Here is a 22,214-nt window from a genome sequence, read left to right as displayed (position 1 = left end):
CATCTGCTTCCTATGTGTCTTTGCTAAAGGACCATTTCTAGAATAAGTTTATGTGAATGCAATTTATCTTGTAAAACGTCATAAGTCATCAGCTGGTGTTCAGTCGCAGTGTGATGTTGTCTTTGATATATGTGTAAGATTATGAATTAACCAGTTAGTATAACAGATAAGCATGCAGACCCTGTGTCTGTGGCAGAGTCAACGTTGGTTTACACATTATTATCTGCTCCTAATATCATTATCAAAAGAATGCGATCACTGTAACAGAATTAACACATTTTCATGAAAGTTAAACAGTTCTATGCATAATCATCAAGTTTAACTAATCTCAATTAAACCCCAATTGTTACCACTGCTTTAAAGCAGTTCAGTTGTCGTCTTGCTGGAGGGAAGCTGGTGTCTTCTCCTTTAGTTAGCAGCTCCTGCTAACTGTGGCTGCTGGTTCTGCAGGCTGAGGAGAAGAAAATGAAGTTGGTGTTTCAGGAGCTGTCCTTTACAGCTCCAAGTTGGTCCCCTCCAGACTGAAGACCTGGTGGCTCCAAGCTATGACGGTTTTCCTGCTTGTTGAGGAAAACACAAAGAAGTTATGTGAGATGTCTTTTCTTGGTCCCGTCTTGGAAGAACCGGTCGGTTCCCTGGGAAGCAGACTCTGGATCGCTGGTCTCTGGATGTGGGAGGTCTGACCCTCATGGTAGGGTCAGCTGAGTTGAGGAGTGGAGGTCGCTGGTTTAAAAGTTGTTAGTTGTTAACGCTGGGTGAGTTGAACTGCTGTAACTCACCTCCTCTGAGCGAGGCTCCCAGGACCCCCTGTGACACGAGTGCATCCAGAGGTGTGAAAAGTCTGCTAGCTGAAGCAGTCTTAATTACATGTTGTAAACAGAGAAAGAGGAAGGGGGAAGGAGATCCTGCAGAGCTCCTCCAACCCCCTACTAGGTGCGATAGACAATTACATTCCTGAGTCTTCTTTCATGTCATGGCTGCGTCTCATGACAAATGGAGATTTTTTCTACTAAAATTAACAATCCTTCTTAACAATCCAAATTAACAATCCTTCTGTGATCCTGTGTAATCCCAACATTCCCCCTGTGGCCTCAGAAGCATTGTCGACAAATGATTCTGAGGGCACACATGTTCAGTCTACAGATAAGAAAGTTCATATATTAATTCATTCATGTGGTATCATCTGGACACCTGGTAAACAATTAGGCCTTGTCGGTACAATCTATCTCTGCTATACAATAGTACTACAAAACAATCCTTCAGGTTATGAAACAATTCAGAAAAACCACAATAACACTGGCATGATGTTAAATAACTACTTGTGTCCCAGTTAATGTTGGTGAGACACAGGGTTGGTAATTAAAATAAGTTGAAGGGGGGTCACCTCAATGAGCACTGTATGTGAATGTATATATATGACTATGTGTAAGTCATACTGAATCCTTACTAGTGTTTCAACGTACCTATGTGTCTGACAAAATTGTGCACAAAATTTAATACAAGTGTACTTGTTAAGTGGACAGCGATGTTTTAAGTCCATCTGAGGTTAATAGCAGGGTGTCTTGCTATTACTTGTTTAGGAATCGACTTCCTGCTCTTGCAGCTCAAGTCTGCCGGTCTGCAGAGAACAAAGAGCTCATTACAATACCAACTGTATCAATGTTGCTGTGGGGGTTGTCTATGAACAAGCCCTGGTTCTTGGAGACAGAGAGACAGTTAGAGGCATTCAAATTCATCACATGCCGCTAAAATGTCCCTCAAATTCATTTCAAATTCTTCACTTTTTTCCTTCATTCTCATACTAACTATCCCATCTTTCCACAATACCAACACTCTTTACTCTCATTTGCTGGGCTAACTTTTTCTACCTGCCTTGTTCCTTTCTTTCCATAATAGCCAACAAAATAACATACTTTTCCTTCAAAACACACTTCCTCTTCTCCTTCAATATAAATCACATTTCTGTTTCTCGTCCCTTTACTTTAAACCACTTTCTACATGAAGAGGGGGTTTCTGTTTTACTTCTTCCCTTATCCTGTGTCTTTATCCCTTTTTCTCCTACCCAAGCACATGGAGATAACAAAGCACACAGCATCCATTTTTTTTTCTTTCTTTTACTTTAAAATGCCACTTTTTCAGTTTCAAAGCTGAGAAATGTCTCACTTCAAACTGCCTAAAGATCTCCAATAAAAGGCTGTCTTTACTCCACTAGAATAACCGCACCGTAAGGTTTATCAGTCATCTAGTGTTTCAATTCGGACACTTTTCATTCACACAGTCATTCACAGTGTTATTCTCGGATTGAAAACTACTTTTTCCACTTATGATGAAACAACAACACAACTATATCAACTCACAGCATCACCCACACAATTGTGTATTTTACCAGAACATGAGCCTGATGCAAACGCACAATACATACAAACCACTCACACAATCTCTTCATGCTTATAAAATATAAAAAAAAATGACTGCAGTTTCCCTTAAATAGCGCTTTTCTAGTCTAACGCGTCCCGGACGCGGGGCAAAGTTTGCAAGTGGTAAAACTCCAAACTTTGCGGGCCTTTAACCCTTATAGTTTCTTTTTAAACTTTGACTACAGCGACCTTCAGGTCCTTATTTATAGTTCAAGGAACAGTATTTATAGTATGAGGCTTTAAAATCTCTATTTAACGTACCCAGTACGGTTCTTTGTTTAGGATAGATAGATCCAAAGGTCCCAGACCTTCCTCAGCGTGTCTTTGACACCTGGTATACATAAAAAACTGCGTATTCCACTCTCAAGTTTTTGAACTTTAACATATTTACCGTTAATTCTATAAAATTTAGCAATATCAAACGGCGTTCAACTTCACGTACCACAGAGCCAATTTATCGTGTCCAATGTGCAGCATTCGGTGAAACAGGAAACTGCTCACCTTTCAATTTAACCCGGGCGGCTCGGTATTACGTTCAGAAAAAAATCGTTTTTCACTCACCGGACCAATTCGTCCAAACTTCCCTTCCGTTAAAAATCGTGTTCGTGGCGCCATTTTGTCCTTTTGTCTTTCACCCGCACAGAAAGAGAGGACAGATCTCTTGGTTAAGGGAAGCAGCGGTGAACTTTAAATATAGTTCAACATACCTTGAGATTGGATTAACACAGTAATTTATTACAAAAGACAGAAATACTGGCCTAACAAAGATTAGTCTTATACTTAGCCGATAAACGCGAAGGAAAACAGCCAAGGATGAAACAGTTGAGCACAGCACAAGGAGGAAAAAGACAGAGAGAGTGAAGCAGCCGGAGCTTCCCTATATAAAACACGCGCTGCTGTAAATCCCCTCTTCCCATTGGCCACCGCTGGAAGGAGGCGTAAGCAACGTGCTCTCCTATTGGCGGACCTTCACACAGACAGAACAAACTACGGTACCCATGATGCATTTCGGCATTTTTCCATCATCTACAGCTCAATAACAAAACAGTCCGCCGCCATTTTAACAGTTTGAATAAGTCCATGCAGGAAGCGTCACAGTTCGGAGGTCAAAGAAAACGTCATAACTCTAACAAAACATCCTTTTCTTGGATTCGGTGGGCAGCCACATCCAGGGAGACGATGGATCCTGCTCAGAGACATGAAACTTTAAAAAATGGATCCTTGTCTGCATTATAGTCAAATAGTTTGATATTTTGTCATTTATGTGTTCACAAGTTTCAAGTCTAGGTAAAGCATGTCGTCTCCAATTAGTGTTGGAGCCAGCAGGAAAACTGAAAGTACAACATTTCACGTGAACCTGTGTGTCCCTGCTGCTCACTGCTGACTGGTTTCACCTTTACAGATTTTTGCAGAAACTTTTCTCCAAATTATGAACAAAAGTCAAAACGAACTATCCACATATTTTTTGTAAGTTTTGCTGCAGGACTAGTTTTACACCGAAAATCCAACCGAAGTAAAATAAAAAGATTCAAATCAAACAGGCGGCAGGATAGTGATCCTTCCACCTCTCCTCTTAAAGAGACAGGCACACAGAATAACCAGGACACAGTTCCTACAATCCACACAGTGTTGTAACTTTGATTCTTTTTAATGGTGTGTAAACACACATCTTGTACAATCTGATGTCCACTCATGAATATTTCCACTTGTTTTGATGCAGGAATCCAAAATGCCGATCACTCAGATTGACGTTTCCCTGAACAAAACTGAGGAGACTCAACTCATTGCAGACGGGTTCACAAAGGTTGAAGGCCCTCTGAACCAACTACCATCAGGAGACAAGGTGTACCTCTGGTACAAAGAAGAAACTGGTGTTGAGGCCATCACCAGGATTCAGTTTTCATACACCACCGAGATGCAACGTACCGGCAGGTCCACAAGAACCTCAGCGCTGGAGGATCCCCGACCTACGTGTGGTTCCTCAAGGGTTCCACTGGTGCTGACGTGGCCATCAAAAGCCTTCACGTCCCCAACGGTGTGCAAGACGAAGCCAAGCAGATCCAACAGGGCCGGGACAGGCTGACCTGTGATCTGAACCAGGCCGTCGGAGGACACTGGGCCTACCTGTGGGTGGAGAGAGAGACCCCGGTGTACATCATGGGGATCAAGGCCACCTCCTCCTGGTCAGAATATCGTCAACTCCTTCGGGCAGGTTACAACAGAATGGATGACTACACCAACAAGTTTGTGGCGGAGGACCGGGTCTACATCTGGTACCTCACTGACAGTCAGAGTGCCATCGGGGACCTGAAGTTCTCCGCCAACCCCCGACAAGGGTTACATCAAGGTCGACGTGGATCTTAGCATGGGGACCGGAAGAGAGCAGCTGTTCCTGTGAACAACTCCATCAAAGGCATCGGGATGCTCACCGACAAAGCTGCCAGTGCCTACGAGAAGGCCGGCGCCGTCGTCAAAAAGATGTACAAGGCCAAGAGCTCCTCGGGGAGCTACACCTTCCACATGTGTTTGTACCGCTGAGCGCTGCGGTGGTGACCGAGCTGAGCCTGCTCTCCGAGAATCATGCAACCAGTTCTAAATATCACTTTAACCACTTCATTCAATCAGGGTTCTCTTCTTGAGTGCAAAAATGTTTGACCTACAATTTAAATCTCGCCACGAATCAAAATGTTGCTCACATGATGAAATGACTCTTCATCACTTTCTGCTTCAATAAAATTCTCTTTTGCATTTTAAATATGACTTAGTCTCATTATTTATTCATTTTGGCGAACCATTGAAAGACATCATAGTGGTGGGACTCTATACGATACACAATGAAATACTAGAACACACTGTGAAATACTGCAACACACACTAAAATACCACAACGCACTGTGAGATACTGCAACACACAGTAAAATACCACAACACACTGTGAAATACCACGACACACACTAAAATACCACAACGCACTGTGAAATACCACGACACACACTAAAATACCACAACACACTGTAAAAATGGTTGAGTTTCCTCTGACAGGTGGCAAAAATCCTGACGTGTGACAATGTTATGGACTTTCTGTTGTTTGCAGGGTGTAGTGACGTAGTTCAAGGTTACAAAAAATAAAAAAAATCCTTTCAGGAGCCATAATCTGCCACAAACAGTACAAAACCAGGCGGAACTAATCTCTAGTCAATACTACTGGCCGGCGTCGCCATGGCAAGCAGGCGCTGATTGAAAAGCCGGCAGCCAGCGCCGTCACAACGAGTCTTTACCTTACCTTTCTCTCGTCATATTGTAACATGTGACGAGATATGTGAGGGATATGGGTGGATTTATGTATTAACTATACACATAATTGTGAATCTATACATGTCTGGAATAAAATCATCATCGTCATCATCATCGTGGAACCCTGCACACACAGCCTGTAGGCCACAGCCGACCCAACAGAAGGTACCTTGACCTTGCAAAACAATAATTAAAAAAAACAACTAACAACTATAAAACAAAATATGAATGTTATTGACTGTGATAGAATTGGGATGCCAGTCTCAAATGAAAATAAACAAGGAGATGCAGAGAATAAAACATTTTTATTTCTTATTAAACTTTTCTTTCAACCACCGATTAGGAAATGACAGGAAACTACGAAAACTATAAGATTTTAGTATACACAGCAAACACCATAATTTTTCATATCAAGAGTAAAAAAACTATTTCAAAGTTGGGTACAAAGTTGGGTTTGGTTTTGCTGTTTTGTGGAGCTCATGCCATTTAATTGGCCCCTAGGGATAAAAAAAGACCAAAAAAAAGTGTTTTATTATTTCAAACATTAGACTCTGTGAGGAAACATTAGTTTTGAAGTGTCAGACTTACAAGTGATTGGCCCAATAGAGACGGGAGTCGCCGAAGCAGAGCTGGAAACAGAGCGACTTGTTCTCCTTCTGCTACAATACTACAAGGTACAGATGGAGGACGGGAGGAGGAGAAAGAGACAACCATTAGTTAAGATGAGAATAAGGGACATCCATAAAAAAAAAAAAAAAAAGCTTGCTTGTCTGTCTATCTAGCAATACTAATATATTTTTGTGCTGATGAAGTGAAAGTTGTGACTCACGGTGGAGCAGTTGTACTTCCCCCTGTCACAGAGGGTGAGGTTGCAGTATGCAGAACTGCAGTATGTCGAGCAGCGCAAATCTGTACTCACCTTCACAGACGACTCCGGCATCCTCATGGTGGCCACAGTTGTGAGAACCAATCCCTTGGTGGCGGCATTGGGACAGCCTCGTTTCACTGCCTCTGCACATGACGTCGTCCATCCAGATGGGTCCTCTGCCTTGCCCAAAGCGTGCATTTGTTGGTGCCGAGAGAACTCTGCCACAGCCCAGCTGCCTGCACACCACCTCAGCATCGAGCACGTCCCAGTGATCATCACACACCGTCCCCCACTGTCCAAAGTGGAAGATCTCCACTCTGCCTGAGCAGGAGCTGTTTCCTCCATTGACCAGGCGGACTTCTCCCTCCACCGCCGTGTCGTTACCAGGTGGTGTAGTGATGTTGTGAGACGGTGTTGGTAATGGAGGTCTGGCTGTGATGTTCACAGATGGACTGGTTGGCCAGGCTGTGCTGTTGCTGTCTGACAGACCTGAAAGAAAATATTCTGAGAACTTAGAAGACAACAACAGCCTGTGCAGAAGTAAACATTTCTCTGCACCACCGAGTTCATTTGATCATTTAATGTGAGCAAATCAAAATGATTTCATGAATGATTAGTGTCATGATCCTGCTCTCACTCGCCCCTCCCTTCCTGAGAGTTTTCACTCCTCCCCCCTGTGCTCTCCTGCTTCCTCCTCCTGGTCACAGCTGTTTGTTATTGTCATTAGTGTGTGAATTTAGTTCACCTCTCTTGTAGATCTGGTTGCCAGTTCGTCTGCGTTGTCACGCCATTCATACCCGCCATTTTTTCCTCGTGTTGCCTTTGTGTTTTTTGACCTTCTGCCTGCCCGACTTTGCCTCCTGGATTTCCTCCTCTATCGCCTGTACTGGTTTTGACCTTGGACTGCCTGACTTTGGTTCTGCTGTGGTTTTTATAATAAACACTTTTGAACTGAGCTTCTTGTCTGCCGTGCAATTGAGTTCACAAACCCTGACAATTACCTTCACATATAACGCTGGAATCTTCAAAATGAGCACAGTTGTGGACCCCAAACCCTAGATGCCTGCAGTCTGATATGGAGGGTTCATTTCCATCACAAAAGACGTCGTCCAACCAGATGGGCCCTCTGCCTTGTCCAAAGCGTGCATTTGTTGGTGCCGAGAGAACTCTGCCACAGCCCAGCTGCCTGCACACCACCTCAGCATCGAGCACGTCCCAGTGATCATCACACACCGTCCCCCACTGTCCAAAGTGGAAGATCTCCACTCTGCCTGAGCAGGAGCTGTTTCCTCCAATGACCAGGCGGACTTCTCCCTCTACCGCCGTGTCGTTACCAGGTGGTGTAGTGATGTTGTGAGACGGTGTTGGTAATGGAGGTCTGGCTGTGATGTTCACAGATGGACTGGTTGGCCAGGCTGTGCTGTTGCTGTCTGACAGACCTGAAAGAAAATATTCTGAGAACTTAGAAGACAACAACAGCCTGTGCAGAAGTAAACATTTCTCTGCACCACGAGTTCATTTGATCATTTAATGTGAGCAAATCAAAATGATTTCATGAATGATTAGTGTCATGATCCTGCTCTCACTCACCCCCCCCTTCCTGAGAGTTTTCACTCCTCCCCCCTGTGCTCTCCTGCTTCCTCCTCCTGGTCACAGCTGTTTGTTATTGTCATTAGTGTGTGAATTTAGTTCACCTCTCTTGTAGATCTGGTTGCCAGTTCGTCTGCGTTGTCACGCCATTCATACCCGCCATTTTTTCCTCGTGTTGCCTTTGTGTTTTTTGACCTTCTGCCTGCCCGACTTTGCCTCCTGGATTTCCTCCTCTATCGCCTGTACTGGTTTTGACCTTGGACTGCCTGACTTTGGTTCTGCTGTGGTTTTTATAATAAACACTTTTGAACTGAGCTTCTTGTCTGCCGTGCAATTGAGTTCACAAACCCTGACAATTACCTTCACATATAACGCTGGAATCTTCAAAATGAGCACAGTTGTGGACCCCAAACCCTAGATGCCTGCAGTCTGATATGGAGGGTTCATTTCCATCACAAAAGACGTCGTCCAACCAGATGGGCCCTCTGCCTTGTCCAAAGCGTGCATTTGTTGGTGCCGAGAGAACTCTGCCACAGCCCAGCTGCCTGCACACCACCTCAGCATCGAGCACGTCCCAGTGATCATCACACACCGTCCCCCACTGTCCAAAGTGGAAGATCTCCACTCTGCCTGAGCAGGAGCTGTTTCCTCCAATGACCAGGCGGACTTCTCCCTCCACCGCCGTGTCGTTACCAGGTGGTGTAGTGATGTTGTGAGACGGTGTTGGTAATGGAGGTCTGGCTGTGATGTTCACAGATGGACTGGTTGGCCAGGCTGTGCTGTTGCTGTCTGACAGACCTGAAAGAAAATATTCTGAGAACTTAGAAGACAACAACAGCCTGTGCAGAAGTAAACATTTCTCTGCACCACGAGTTCATTTGATCATTTAATGTGAGCAAATCAAAATGATTTCATGAATGATTAGTGTCATGATCCTGCTCTCACTCGCCCCCCCCCCTTCCTGAGAGTTTTCACTCCTCCCCCCTGTGCTCTCCTGCTTCCTCCTCCTGGTCACAGCTGTTTGTTATTGTCATTAGTGTGTGAATTTAGTTCACCTCTCTTGTAGATCTGGTTGCCAGTTCGTCTGCGTTGTCACGCCATTCATACCCGCCATTTTTTCCTCGTGTTGCCTTTGTGTTTTTTGACCTTCTGCCTGCCCGACTTTGCCTCCTGGATTTCCTCCTCTATCGCCTGTACTGGTTTTGACCTTGGACTGCCTGACTTTGGTTCTGCTGTGGTTTTTATAATAAACACTTTTGAACTGAGCTTCTTGTCTGCCGTGCAATTGAGTTCACAAACCCTGACAATTACCTTCACATATAACGCTGGAATCTTCAAAATGAGCACAGTTGTGGACCCCAAACCCTAGATGCCTGCAGTCTGATATGGAGGGTTCATTTCCATCACAAAAGACGTCGTCCAACCAGATGGGCCCTCTGCCTTGTCCAAAGCGTGCATTTGTTGGTGCCGAGAGAACTCTGCCACAGCCCAGCTGCCTGCACACCACCTCAGCATCGAGCACGTCCCAGTGATCATCACACACCGTCCCCCACTGTCCAAAGTGGAAGATCTCCACTCTGCCTGAGCAGGAGCTGTTTCCTCCAATGACCAGGCGGACTTCTCCCTCTACCGCCGTGTCGTTACCAGGTGGTGTAGTGATGTTGTGAGACGGTGTTGGTAATGGAGGTCTGGCTGTGATGTTCACAGATGGACTGGTTGGCCAGGCTGTGCTGTTGCTGTCTGACAGACCTGAAAGAAAATATTCTGAGAACTTAGAAGACAACAACAGCCTGTGCAGAAGTAAACATTTCTCTGCACCACGAGTTCATTTGATCATTTAATGTGAGCAAATCAAAATGATTTCATGAATGATTAGTGTCATGATCCTGCTCTCACTCGCCCCTCCCTTCCTGAGAGTTTTCACTCCTCCCCCCTGTGCTCTCCTGCTTCCTCCTCCTGGTCACAGCTGTTTGTTATTGTCATTAGTGTGTGAATTTAGTTCACCTCTCTTGTAGATCTGGTTGCCAGTTCGTCTGCGTTGTCATGCCATTCATACCCGCCATTTTTTCCTCGTGTTGCCTTTGTGTTTTTTGACCTTCTGCCTGCCCGACTTTGCCTCCTGGATTTCCTCCTCTATCGCCTGTACTGGTTTTGACCTTGGACTGCCTGACTTTGGTTCTGCTGTGGTTTTTATAATAAACACTTTTGAACTGAGCTTCTTGTCTGCCGTGCAATTGAGTTCACAAACCCTGACAATTACCTTCACATATAACGCTGGAATCTTCAAAATGAGCACAGTTGTGGACCCCAAACCCTAGATGCCTGCAGTCTGATATGGAGGGTTCATTTCCATCACAAAAGACGTCGTCCAACCAGATGGGCCCTCTGCCTTGTCCAAAGCGTGCATTTGTTGGTGCCGAGAGAACTCTGCCACAGCCCAGCTGCCTGCACACCACCTCAGCATCGAGCACGTCCCAGTGATCATCACACACCGTCCCCCACTGTTCAAAGTGGAAGATCTCCACTCTGCCTGAGCAGGAGCTGTTTCCTCCATTGACCAGGCGGACTTCTCCCTCCACCGCCGTGTCGTTACCAGGTGGTGTAGTGATGTTGTGAGACGGTGTTGGTAATGGAGGTCTGGCTGTGGTTGTGTTGAAATACTCGGGGCCCAACGGCTCTGTCAAAAAAAGTGAATATATTTTAATGCACAAATTTAACTTGTGTGAATGCGTGTGAAGATATTTCTTTACAATCATTACCTGAACAGTATGCAAGTGAACATGTCGTTGGCGCCACCAGTTTGTAGACATAGTACCGTCCATAGCAGCGTTTAACATGGATTTGGTGATTTGCGAAGTGGCAGCAACCGTCGGTCCAGTGATTGCACACAGTGCGATTTACAATTACTCCCGATTCTGTGGGATGAGGTTCAACTAACCACAACGGAGCATGTGTCCCGCACCTATGCATCTCTGGACACCTCTCCGGGATACGAGCATTGACTTGCTCCAGGAACATACGATACCAGCCTTGCCAGCGGCGATCTCGATCACAACGGACTCCATTCCCACTTAAATTTGTTGAACGCCATTCGTCGTTCAGTACAGTGTAGACGTGACAGGGGTCAACACACTGAGAAGTGCCATTAATCAAGATGCAGTCCATGCCTCTCGGACAAACTCTCCCGCTGCAGACAGCCTGGAAAGACTTTGATGAAACATCTGATCTGAATGCTGACACGGACTCCAGGCATTCAAAGGAGCCTGGTGTGTTTTTGCAAATCTGATTTGAGTTGCAGGGAGGATCTGGGAGGGAGCACTCGTCGACGTCCACGCACCCCTTTTCTGGCGACCAGCGGTATCCCGGGTTGCAGCAGGACGAGTCACTGCACAGTTTGACGTCATAGCAGGTCAGACCATCACCCACAAAGCCATCTTTGCACCAACAAGTGTTAAATTCGATGTCCAAGAATTTGTATGCACGATCTTTTGGATCCACGCAGAAGGCCTCATCGTGACATGAGTCACAGCTTGTGGTTGGGATTCCTGTTGAACGGCAAATGGACAGTTTCACATTTGCTGTAATTAAAATCACAAAACTCAAAATGAGCGCTACATATTAGTACATATTGTGTTGTGTATTTGTATGTATGCCAGGTCACATTTCCTAAAAAAAAAAAAAAAAGATTAAATGAGTTCATGCCACATTTTAATGTTTTTTTGATATCTCACATTTTCAACTGTAAACAGTATATTGTAGCCTTGAAATATTCACAACATGTGGTATGCAGATTTACCGGTAGACACTGTTGGGGGCCACTCAACCTCATGGAAGGGGGAGGGGGGACCACGTTTTGAGAACAAAGGACCACATGCCTACAACTGAAAAAGTCTGCCATTGGTCACGTGATCACCCCCCCCTTCAAGGTGCAATACTGGAGGCCAATGGCAGGGGGAGCCTGAGAGCTCCCTCACCAGCTGGAATGTCCAGGGCGGGCCCTCCGTCAGGATTGGTCCACATGACCCAGAGCCGGCTGGAAACCCGACACCAGCCAAAAAGTATAAAACACCCCCGCGGGGGTGATTTCTTTCTCTCCAATGTGAAACCTGCGTAAAGACGGACGCATCCGTTTCGCACGGAGACGAAGTGCCACATGTGCCCGCTGACCGGGCCGGAGTTCCACACCGGCCCGACGAGCCGACAACCACCGTGGAACTACGTCTACTTTTCCCTTTTTCCTTTTTTTCCTTCTTCACCGGAGTCCGAGTGTGCAGCTGGCAGCGCACCGTCCTCCCGCATGCAGACCTGAAGCCGCTTCTTCTCCCCCCTCCTCAAAAGAAGCGTTTGATCCTCCTCGGATCATCCTGTGGACTTTTCCCTGTCCACAGACCATTTTAGCTTGTTTTCCCTGGGACGCCAGAGAAAAACAAGCTCCAGCCGGGAAATCAACGCACTTTCCCGGCCGCCGGCAGCACGTTCACCCTCGTCAAACTGAGTAAGGCTTAGAGTCTGGGCAGGCAATGACAATAACGTGACTGTAATATTGCTGTGTGTTTTATTATTGTGTTGAAGTCAGGGACGCCGATCCGTGTTTCCAACCAATCTGTGTCTGCGGGTTGGATTTACATCCACGCGAACCTCCTCTCTCTCTCTCTCTCTCTCTCTCTCTCTCTCTCTCTCTCTCTCTCTCTCTCTCTCTCTCTCTCTCTCTCTCTCTCTCTCTCTCTCTCTCTCTCTCTCTCTCTCTCTCTCTCTCTCTCTCTCAACCTGCACAGATCATTTCTAGATTACTGTGCAGTCCAAGACAGTGTGCAGAGCTGGACAAATCTTGTCCAGTGCCCTTTCTCCCCCTCCTTCCTCTCCTTTCTCTCTTTTTCTCTCCGCTCCACTAACCGCGGCGCAAACTCAGCAACAGCTGTTCCTGTGCGCCGCTCCACCTTGTACCTGGGATTTCTCAGTCACGAGCCGTGCACGAGCACAGTGACGTCACGCCGTCCAGAAGGAGTGCGCCGAGCGCCTCTGGTGGCCGCGTTGGTGATTGCAATCTCTTGAAAGATCGCCACTCGGTGGACAAGTCGAGTCATTGCATTCTCCCTCTGTGCGCCGCCGCGCCCCTAGTGGTCGTTCCGGTTACTGCCTCGAACCAGACGTCTGCCGCCATCTAGTGTCCGTTCGAGGTCATTACACCCACACACACTGACCCTCCAACGCCTGCCGCCACCTGGTGGACGGTCGCGGTCATTACACCCCACTCAGGCTTCCACACATTCACACACACACACTCTCACACACGTACACACACACACACACACACCCTCTTTCTTTGTACATAGTGTTTGCTGTTTAATAGATTAGATCTTCGTGTTTGATGTTTATTACTTAATTGTGTTGTTTTAATAAATGATTTATGAATTATTTTTGAATAAATACTTTTTGTTAATAAATGCATTTTAACTGAATTGATCGATTCTTGGTAATCATTGTGTATTTATTGTTGACAATTCACTGGTTTGTAACAGTCTGTGCTCGAATCTCACACCTTCCTTGTTATTTAATATTGTTATATTTACACAGAAATATTAACTTTACTTAAATAACCCTTTTTGACAAACGAGACTGAAATTTGGTATTAGCTATTTCCAGCTTAGCTGGTGGTGCCCCGATTTAATTATTATTTGATAAATAACCAATTTATGCAAATTAATAATTTTTCATTAATAAATTATTTTTGATAATTTATTAACTTTTGAGTAATTACTCTAGGAGTTGCTGATGAGTAACTAACCGTTTACTTCATTAGTAATTCCAATTTTTCCTAAATTACTTTCAGTAATCCATTACTTACAGTAATTATTTATGCTAATTACCAACCATAAATCCCAACAACACGAATCATCCAGATGCCCGAGGCACACATGACCAGGTTTAATAAGTATGTCAGAGTCCAAAGAAACAAGGAGAAACAGCTTTTAGTTCCTACACTATTCACCTGAGGAACAAGTTACCTGAATACACTCACTTATTTTTAACCAGGCCTTAAAAACACTATTATCTGCTCGGAGCTTTCCAACAAACAATAGATTTAACTTATTCTATTATATTTAAAATGATCAATTGTTCCCCCCCTATCACTTAATTTTAATGTACTTCCTTCATTTCCTTGTAAAGCACCGTGGATTTCTATGTATCTGAATGGTGCTATACACTGTTGGGAAATTTGCTTCTATTTTCCTCCCACAGTCCAAAAAACCTACATTTGAGATTAATTGACATTTTGTGAATTTGAGTCAGTGTGAACTGGTCCTGTGATGAACTACTGGCCTGCACATGTTGCGCTCTGAATTTGATAGAATAGTTTAGAAGATGGTGAAGGATGAGTATAAAGTCATATTTACATCTCTACGGCGACATGTGAAAGAAAGGACGGCGTATTAATCATATGAAACATATATAACCATTAGCGTTTAAAAAAAAAAAGCAGTGAAAGTAAAAAAAAAAAAATCTAATTTCAATAACTATTCATCTAATCTTAGTTGACAGAAAAGCAAGTGGTTTTACCTGAGGTGCTTCCTGTGAAAATATGCAGAAGTACGAGCAAGAGCAGGGCCCCTGGTTCCCCCATCGTTCAGCCGCAACGCAGTGACCAGGTGCGAAACAGGTGCAGTGTGACTGCGGAGCAGAGCCGTGGGACTTTATAGGCCTGTTTAATCTGTCTAACCTGTCTAACGAGACAAGTGGGGTCAATTTAAATTGAACTGGCACGCGAACAAAAATGTGTGGGGCAATGTAGTTCCTGGTTCTTCAGTTAATCTAAGGTCACTTATTAAAACTTTGAAGGAAGTCTCACATGTTTGCGCAGCCAACATACACACCTTTGCGGCTGCGGGGTTTTTCTCTGCCACTCCGGAAAAAAAAAAAAGATTTTAATAAATCATCTTGTGTGCTGTTATAACTTCATGTTCTAGTCCCTCACACTAGGACTGGAGATTTCTGTACATTCAGTGTTTGCATTGCTTGATAACTGTTTTACATAAAGAAGAGTCATCTTTAAGTTTGAGCTATCGTGCCTGAATTAAACAGTACTATTTCTCCAAGTTGGATAAAGCAACGTTTGCGTTGGGTGGGTGAGCGTTGTCGCATGTTCTCATTGGACCTATTAGTCTTTATTATGTCATCAATTGTAATTATTTATCGCGCTCTCAAACCTTTTCAGCAATCAAAACAGCATATCAAACGTAGAGATGCAGCTATGTTTGAATATACATTGAGGAAATAAATATGAATATCACAAGGCTGGTACTCCTTATCTTTTAGTGGAGTCGTGCATTCATGGCCTATTTTCCTTTTTTCTTTTCTAAAATAAAACTTAGTGCTTTCATCAAGCCAACTTCCAGTAACTTATAACCAGGAACATATCATGTCCAGTGTACACTGTAGACTGTAGTCTTTATCTTCTGAGTGATCACGTCCTTGAGTCTGGAGAAACTAAAGAAATGAAACATAACCCACTCTATACATTCACACTTTTTTTTTTTTTAATGAGTAATTCTGTAGCTTTTTTAGTTCTCGGGACACATTTATGACAAAAAAGAAAAAGAAAAACATCATATATCAGACTAGCAAACTTTACTTTTAACACTGAGTTTTCAACCTCCAGAGAAAATGATTTCTGACGTCTGTTTCTGGTTTTTCACTGATATCTTATATAAAGAATGACACTCTGCATTCATCCATGTGTCTTGGTTCAGTACGGAGAGTCCAGATATCTTTGTCCCCCTTAACTTCCTCCAGCTCCTCTGGGTCAAAACCCCAAAGCTGCTTCAGGACCAAAGCAGAGATTTAGTCTCTCCGGCAGGTTCTGGGTCGAACTTTGGGCCTCAACAAATGGCCTTGATAAACCTCAAATAGGATGTGAACTGGGGGCGACTTGATCAGATAAACAAACAACCTCGACTGGCTGATTCTGTAGCCCAACTTTCAGTTTAATTGCTCTTCATCATGATTCACTGAATGTAAAACTCAGCCCATGTTTCCAGTAATCTTTTGTTTCGATCACTTCCTTATATTCCAAGAACACGTGTTGACCTACTTAATGTTTTTCCATCGGCAGCTTTCACCGATTGGAAGTCAGACAAGCCTTTAATTGACCGTGGTTGAATTGAGAGAAAGCAAAAGCCAAGTCAAGAATGTTCTTCTGAAAATGCAAACAAAGGCCATTTGCAAAGTTCTCAATCGCCTCTTCAGAGTCTTGAAAATGTGTTTGATGGGTGTCCGGCATTCCATTGAAACATTGTGTGTTCTGACTCATCTCAATGCAAAAACAACTGTGCATGAGAAATGAAACTGAACTGGATGACAAGTCAGGATGATGAATGGATTAAATGTAACGTAATTGAGAACTCCCATTTGATCTGGGGGCGGCTTGATCAGATAACCAAACGGCATTCCATTGAAACATTGTGTGTTCTGACTCATCTCAATACAAAAACAACTGTTCATGAGAAATGAAACTGATCTGGATGACAAGTCAGGATGATGAATGGATTAAGAACCGGTCAAACACTTCACCGTGTCACACCTTGGACATCTGGAATTTGGAACACACACACACACACACACACACACACACACACACACACACACACACACACACACACACACACACACACACACACACACACACACACACACACACACACACACACACACACACACACACACACACACATGATGTATGCCATCCCTTTGAAATAGAGATAACTACTCAGCAGACGGCCCCGCCAACCACATCAAATAGGGGTAATAAAAGCTGGGTGAGATTGTAAACAACACCAGCTATTTACAAGACAAAGGAGAATGCATGTAAATGGTGAAGCTTCCTGCTCACAGCAGGTGAGGAAGGACACTTGAGTCTTCCCCCATCTCTGGAGAATTTTTTGTAATGTTTACAGGAATCCAAGGTGATGGAGTCCATTCTGAGTGACGGAGAAAACATCACACGCCGTGAAGTTCGAAGGACATCGAGCGTGGTGCCATCTTCATTACTGCACCAAGGCAGATTCATCCGACAGAGAGATCATCGTTCCTGACAACGACTGGGAATCCAACGACCAGGAGGGGCCAAATGACAACGAGGGAGCATCCCGCACAGAATCGGCACCAGGAGGAAATCATCGCGACGACACCGACGACGGAAGAGCCCCAGGGGTGCAATACACAACCCCTGAGAATTAGAGAGAAAACATTGTTAGGTTCAAGTCGGTCAGGAGATCGCAAAACATTGCACAACACGAAGGATCCAAGGAGCAGCACTGATATAGAAAGACGGAAAGAATTAATCAAGAATTCATCTTCACAGAAGAACAGAGGATGAAGTGGCTGAAAAAACTGTTTGAAGGTTCTGGTCAAAGCCAGGGGTCCTGTATGTGTGAATCATGGAAATGTTTATGTAGATTGATACTTACATTACTAATTGTTTTATCACCCTGGGTTTTGTACATGTCACCGCCCACTCATCCCGCAGGTAAAGGTATTAGTTCTTTAACGAATGTAAACCAAGTAAACACTTGTATCAGCCACACGCTAAAATCACCAATTTCAAATAGTGAATCAATAGAAATTAAGGTAGATCTAACTAACAACCGTACTATTTTTCCCCCTGGTTTCCCTAAAGGTAATTTTGGAGTGTGTTGGGATTTCCTCCTATGGGAATTGAGAGATAAGGGAGATGTAGCTTTCCCAATAAAATTGTGTGATTACCTCTGCCAAAATAAAATAGGAGCTAAAGCTTGGATCACTCCAGCAGCAAAAAATGTAGGAATTAGGACTATTAATCAAGTTAAAGAAGTAAATGATTATTTCAAAATAACAGGAATTTCAGGTGATGAAAATAATTGGTTGCTAATGGCAGAGCAGGCTGCTAAAATCTCCCAGGACACAATTAAAGGTTCATGTTTGGTGTGTATGCATGCTTGACCTCTACTTAAGGTAGTGCCGGCTCCAGTAAACTCAAATTGTATAGTCAACTTAATTAATCAAACTATACCTAGTAACACCTATAAGAAATAGGATGAAACTTTACCCATAACTACAATGTCTAAACTTAAAAACCCTATTTCATAGCACAGTGGCTAAACAAAACTTCACCTGTATTAAAGTAAATGCTGACAAAGTTGAACACAAATTAGGAACTCTTGATTCAACTTGGTGTGAAAAAACACTTCAAGTTCCCATTGATTTCACGCCATTAGCTAGGTCAGATGTATGGTGGTGGTGTGGATCAAATAAAATTTATGATGGACTCCCAAGACAGGCTAGAGGTTTATGTGCATTTATAACTTTAATTATTCCAGTAAAAGTCCTGCCTTTAAACATAGATCAAATTTCTACTCTAATACAACGCACTGAGGTGCACCAAAAAGTCATTTTCAAACGTCACAAAAGAGATTGGAGAGGACAATCAGATCCAACTTACGATAGGAGTGCCTGATGAATACAAATTAGTTGATCAAATAGCAGCAGGTTTTGAAAACCTAACAAATATCTCAGCGTTTTCCCAGCCACACCTAATAAAAATGTAGATAGGATTAATTATATTCATTATAATGTTCAACGTTTAGGCAATTGGACAGAAATGGGTTTTGCAGCCGTCCACGAACAGCTTCAAGAAACCTCAACCATGGCTTATCCGACCCGCATAGCCATTGACATGCTCCTGGCTGAAGGAGGAGTATGTGCTATGTTTGGTGATAAATGTATTTTCATTTCATTTCATTCATCATTGGACCTATTAGTCTTTATTATGTCATTAATTGTAATTATTTATCGCGCTCTCAAACCTTTTCAGCAATCAAAACAGCCTCTCAAACGTAGAGATGCAGCTATGTTTGAATATACATTGAGGAAATAAATATGAATATCACAAGGCTGGTACTCCTTATCTTTTAGTGGAGTCGTGCATTCATGGCCTATTTTCCTTTTTTCTTTTCTAAGATAAAACTTAGTGCTTTCATCCTCTACAAGACTTTAGTGTCGGTATGGGGGGGGGGGGGGGGGGGGGGGGGTAGAGTCAATAAAAACCAAAGCCAACTTCCAGTAACTTATAACCAGGAACATATCATGTCCAGTGTACACTGTAGACTGTAGTCTTTATCTTCTGAGTGATCACGTCCTTGAGTCTGGAGAAACTAAAGAAATGAAACATAACCCACTCTATACATTCACACTTTTTTTTTTTTTAATGAGTAATTCTGTAGCTTTTTTAGTTCTCGGGACACATTTATGACAAAAAAGAAAAAGAAAAACATCATATATCAGACTAGCAAACTTTACTTTTAACACTGAGTTTTCAACCTCCAGAGAAAATGATTTCTGACGTCTGTTTCTGGTTTTTCACTGATATCTTATATAAAGAATGACACTCTGCATTCATCCATGCGTCTTGGTTCAGTACGGAGAGTCCAGATATCTTTGTCCCCCTTAACTTCCTCCAGCTCCTCTGGGTCAAAACCCCAAAGCTGCTTCAGGACCAAAGCAGAGATTTAGTCTCTCCGGCAGGTTCTGGGTCGAACTTTGGGCCTCAACAAATGGCCTTGATAAACCTCAAATAGGATGTGAACTGGGGGCGACTTGATCAGATAAACAAACAACCTCGACTGGCTGATTCTGCAGCCCAACTTTCATTTTAATTGCTCTTCATCATGATTCACTGAATGTAAAACTCAGCCCATGTTTCCAGTAATCTTTTGTTTCGATCACTTCCTTATATTCCAAGAACACGTGTTGACCTACTTAATGTTTTTCCATCGGCAGCTTTCACCGATTGGAAGTCAGACAAGCCTTTAATTGACCGTGGTTGAATTGAGAGAAAGTAAAAGCCAAGTCAAGAATGTTCTTCTGAAAATGCAAACAAAGGCCATTTGCAAAGTTCTTAATCGCCTCTTCAGAGTCTTGATAATGTGTTTGATGGGTGTCCGGCATTCCATTGAAACATTGTGTGTTCTGACTCATCTCAATGCAAAAACAACTGTGCATGAGAAATGAAACTGAACTGGATGACAAGTCAGGATGATGAATGGATTAAATGTAACGCAATTGAGAACTCCCATTTGATCTGGGGGCGGCTTGATCAGATAACCAAACGGCATTCCATTGAAACATTGTGTGTTCTGACTCATCTCAATACAAAAACAACTGTTCATGAGAAATGAAACTGAACTGGATGACAAGTCAGGATGATGAATGGATTAAGAACCGGTCAAACACTTCACCGTGTCACACCTTGGACATCTGGAATTTGGAACACACACACACACACACACACACACACACACACACACACACACACACACACACACCACACACACACACACACACACACACACACACACACACACGCACACGCACACGCACACGCACACACACACATTGTAAATGTTTTAAATCATATATATATACTCTATATGGAATGGCAATTAAAAACACTGAATAATGTTTTTAAGTTAAAAAAAACTTTAATTTCAGTTGAGCTAAATAGTAGCAGGTTTAGAAGTTTTCTCTGTCAGTTTCTGTTCTTCAAAAACATTGAGATTTGGTCACATTCAGCCCAACAACAAGCCAAAGACAAGACACTGGTATGTTGTGCAGAGTTTGCATGTTCTCCCTGTGCGTGGAGTTTATTTCTCTCCAGGTTCGTTAATGTCCTCGGTGCCTACAAACCGGCCGTGGGTTGGTCTCTCTGCGCTGGTCATGGTTAACCCACTTTAAAGTCCCATGTACCCACCCAATCTGCCCGTGTTGTATCGGACCTTTCATCTCAAGTCAGCGGGGAGTGACTCCAGCTCCAAGCAGTCTGCACAAAGGCTTTATAAAAAATAGATGGATTGATATCCTTTCTATCAAAATGGAAAATGTCCACAATAGAGGGCTGTTGCAAGAATGGTCGGCGGCGGAGTGAACAGAGAGAGATGAAGCGGTTTTCCAAAAAAAAGAGCTTTTTTATTTTTCTGATTTTCATCTTTTTCTTAAAACGGTGCAAATATTTACAGTGTCTTAAAGAACAAAATGTAGAACGGAACACAGCAACACCAAAACTAGGAAAAAAAATGCAGAAATAAACTGGTTTTAAGTTTGCCAGGCTAAATCAGCTAGATCCTGCACAAACGTCTGCACAGCCCAACTGCTCAATTCCCCTCATCAAGACGGTCTAGCCATGGAGCCCTCTACTGGCTTTTTATACCTGCAGCTCCTCCCACAGATGAGCCCAGTTATCCGAATAAATCAATTAACTAAACAACAATCATTCTAACTGAAAAATAACAACTGCAAGAAACAAAACACAAAATGCATAAACACCCAAAATTATTTTTAGTAAATAAAATCCCTTCTGCACATAATAAAATAAAGTTTCCCTCAAACCAGTAAAACACCCCCGCTACAATGGTATGCGCCGCCCAGAGCGCGTGAATCCATCCTATAACTGCACCGTGGTACAGTCTCGAGATGGGCAAATGAAGCCTTGTGAACCTTTTGAGGCTTCTTCCTGGTTGTACCGAAAAAAGATTAAAAGCTCCAAAGCCTCAAACAAAGGCCAAACCAGTGACATCTAGTGGTCTACTACAATTATAGCAGCAATGAACCTTCAAATGATTCACGCATCGATTCCAGTTCCAACACAAATGCAACAAAGTCCCTACTAAGCAGTTGTGTCTTCATTCGAAGAATCATTGTTCTCACATGAAAGTGTTACTGTATATTGTCAATTGACTAATAAAATGTTAAATGTGTCACCTATAATTACTTAAAAGTGGGACTGGGTTTGTGTGATGTTTCAAATGCAACAATGTATATTGGTGAATATATGGGATTGTGCTTGTGCTACAAGGGAATTATTATGTGTGCATAAGGGAAATGTGCTTGGGGACTTTTTTTTTGTGCACTTTTTTTTTACAAGTTTTTATTCAAAAACAAAATATTTTCGATTGTGCTCGGCTTTAAGCGGCTTCTTCTTTGGCTGACGATCTTGCCAGCCTTCAAAAAGATTCTCT

At 43.3% G+C, this 22,214-nt stretch overlaps 2 protein-coding genes across 2 annotated transcripts in view; both read right to left on the bottom strand.

Annotated features, from left to right (window-relative positions):
- LOC308145072 (scavenger receptor cysteine-rich domain-containing protein DMBT1-like) overlaps positions 1-9,283 on the bottom strand; it is a gene marked incomplete at both ends in the record, with an annotated part of 128,229 nt that extends 118,946 nt beyond the window's left edge. Inside the window, 4 exons of the mRNA XM_080516405.1 lie at positions 6,631-7,068; positions 7,581-8,018; positions 8,704-8,967; positions 9,277-9,283. Coding sequence (XP_080372531.1) covers positions 6,631-7,068; positions 7,581-8,018; positions 8,704-8,967; positions 9,277-9,283 — 1,147 coding nt within the window. The remainder of the gene's footprint in view (positions 1-6,630; positions 7,069-7,580; positions 8,019-8,703; positions 8,968-9,276) is intronic.
- Positions 9,284-9,809: 526 nt separating this feature from the next.
- On the bottom strand, positions 9,810-14,809 carry LOC308145062 (uromodulin-like; the record flags this gene model as incomplete). The annotated part of the gene is made up of 4 exons (XM_080516393.1): positions 14,728-14,809; positions 10,929-11,714; positions 10,543-10,846; positions 9,810-9,918 (listed from the first exon to the last, which is right to left on the bottom strand). The coding sequence occupies exons 1-4, from the start codon at positions 14,789-14,791 to the stop codon at positions 9,810-9,812; spliced, it is 1,263 nt and encodes a 420-aa protein (XP_080372519.1). The 5' UTR covers positions 14,792-14,809.
- Between the last annotated feature and the right edge of the window lie 7,405 nt (positions 14,810-22,214).

This window comes from Blennius ocellaris (genome assembly GCF_963422515.1).
Source record: "Blennius ocellaris genome assembly, chromosome: 3".
NCBI lineage: Eukaryota > Metazoa > Chordata > Actinopteri > Blenniiformes > Blenniidae > Blennius > Blennius ocellaris.
The sequence above is the reverse complement of the archived record's forward strand: the minus strand, read 5'-3'. Positions and strand labels throughout refer to the sequence as shown.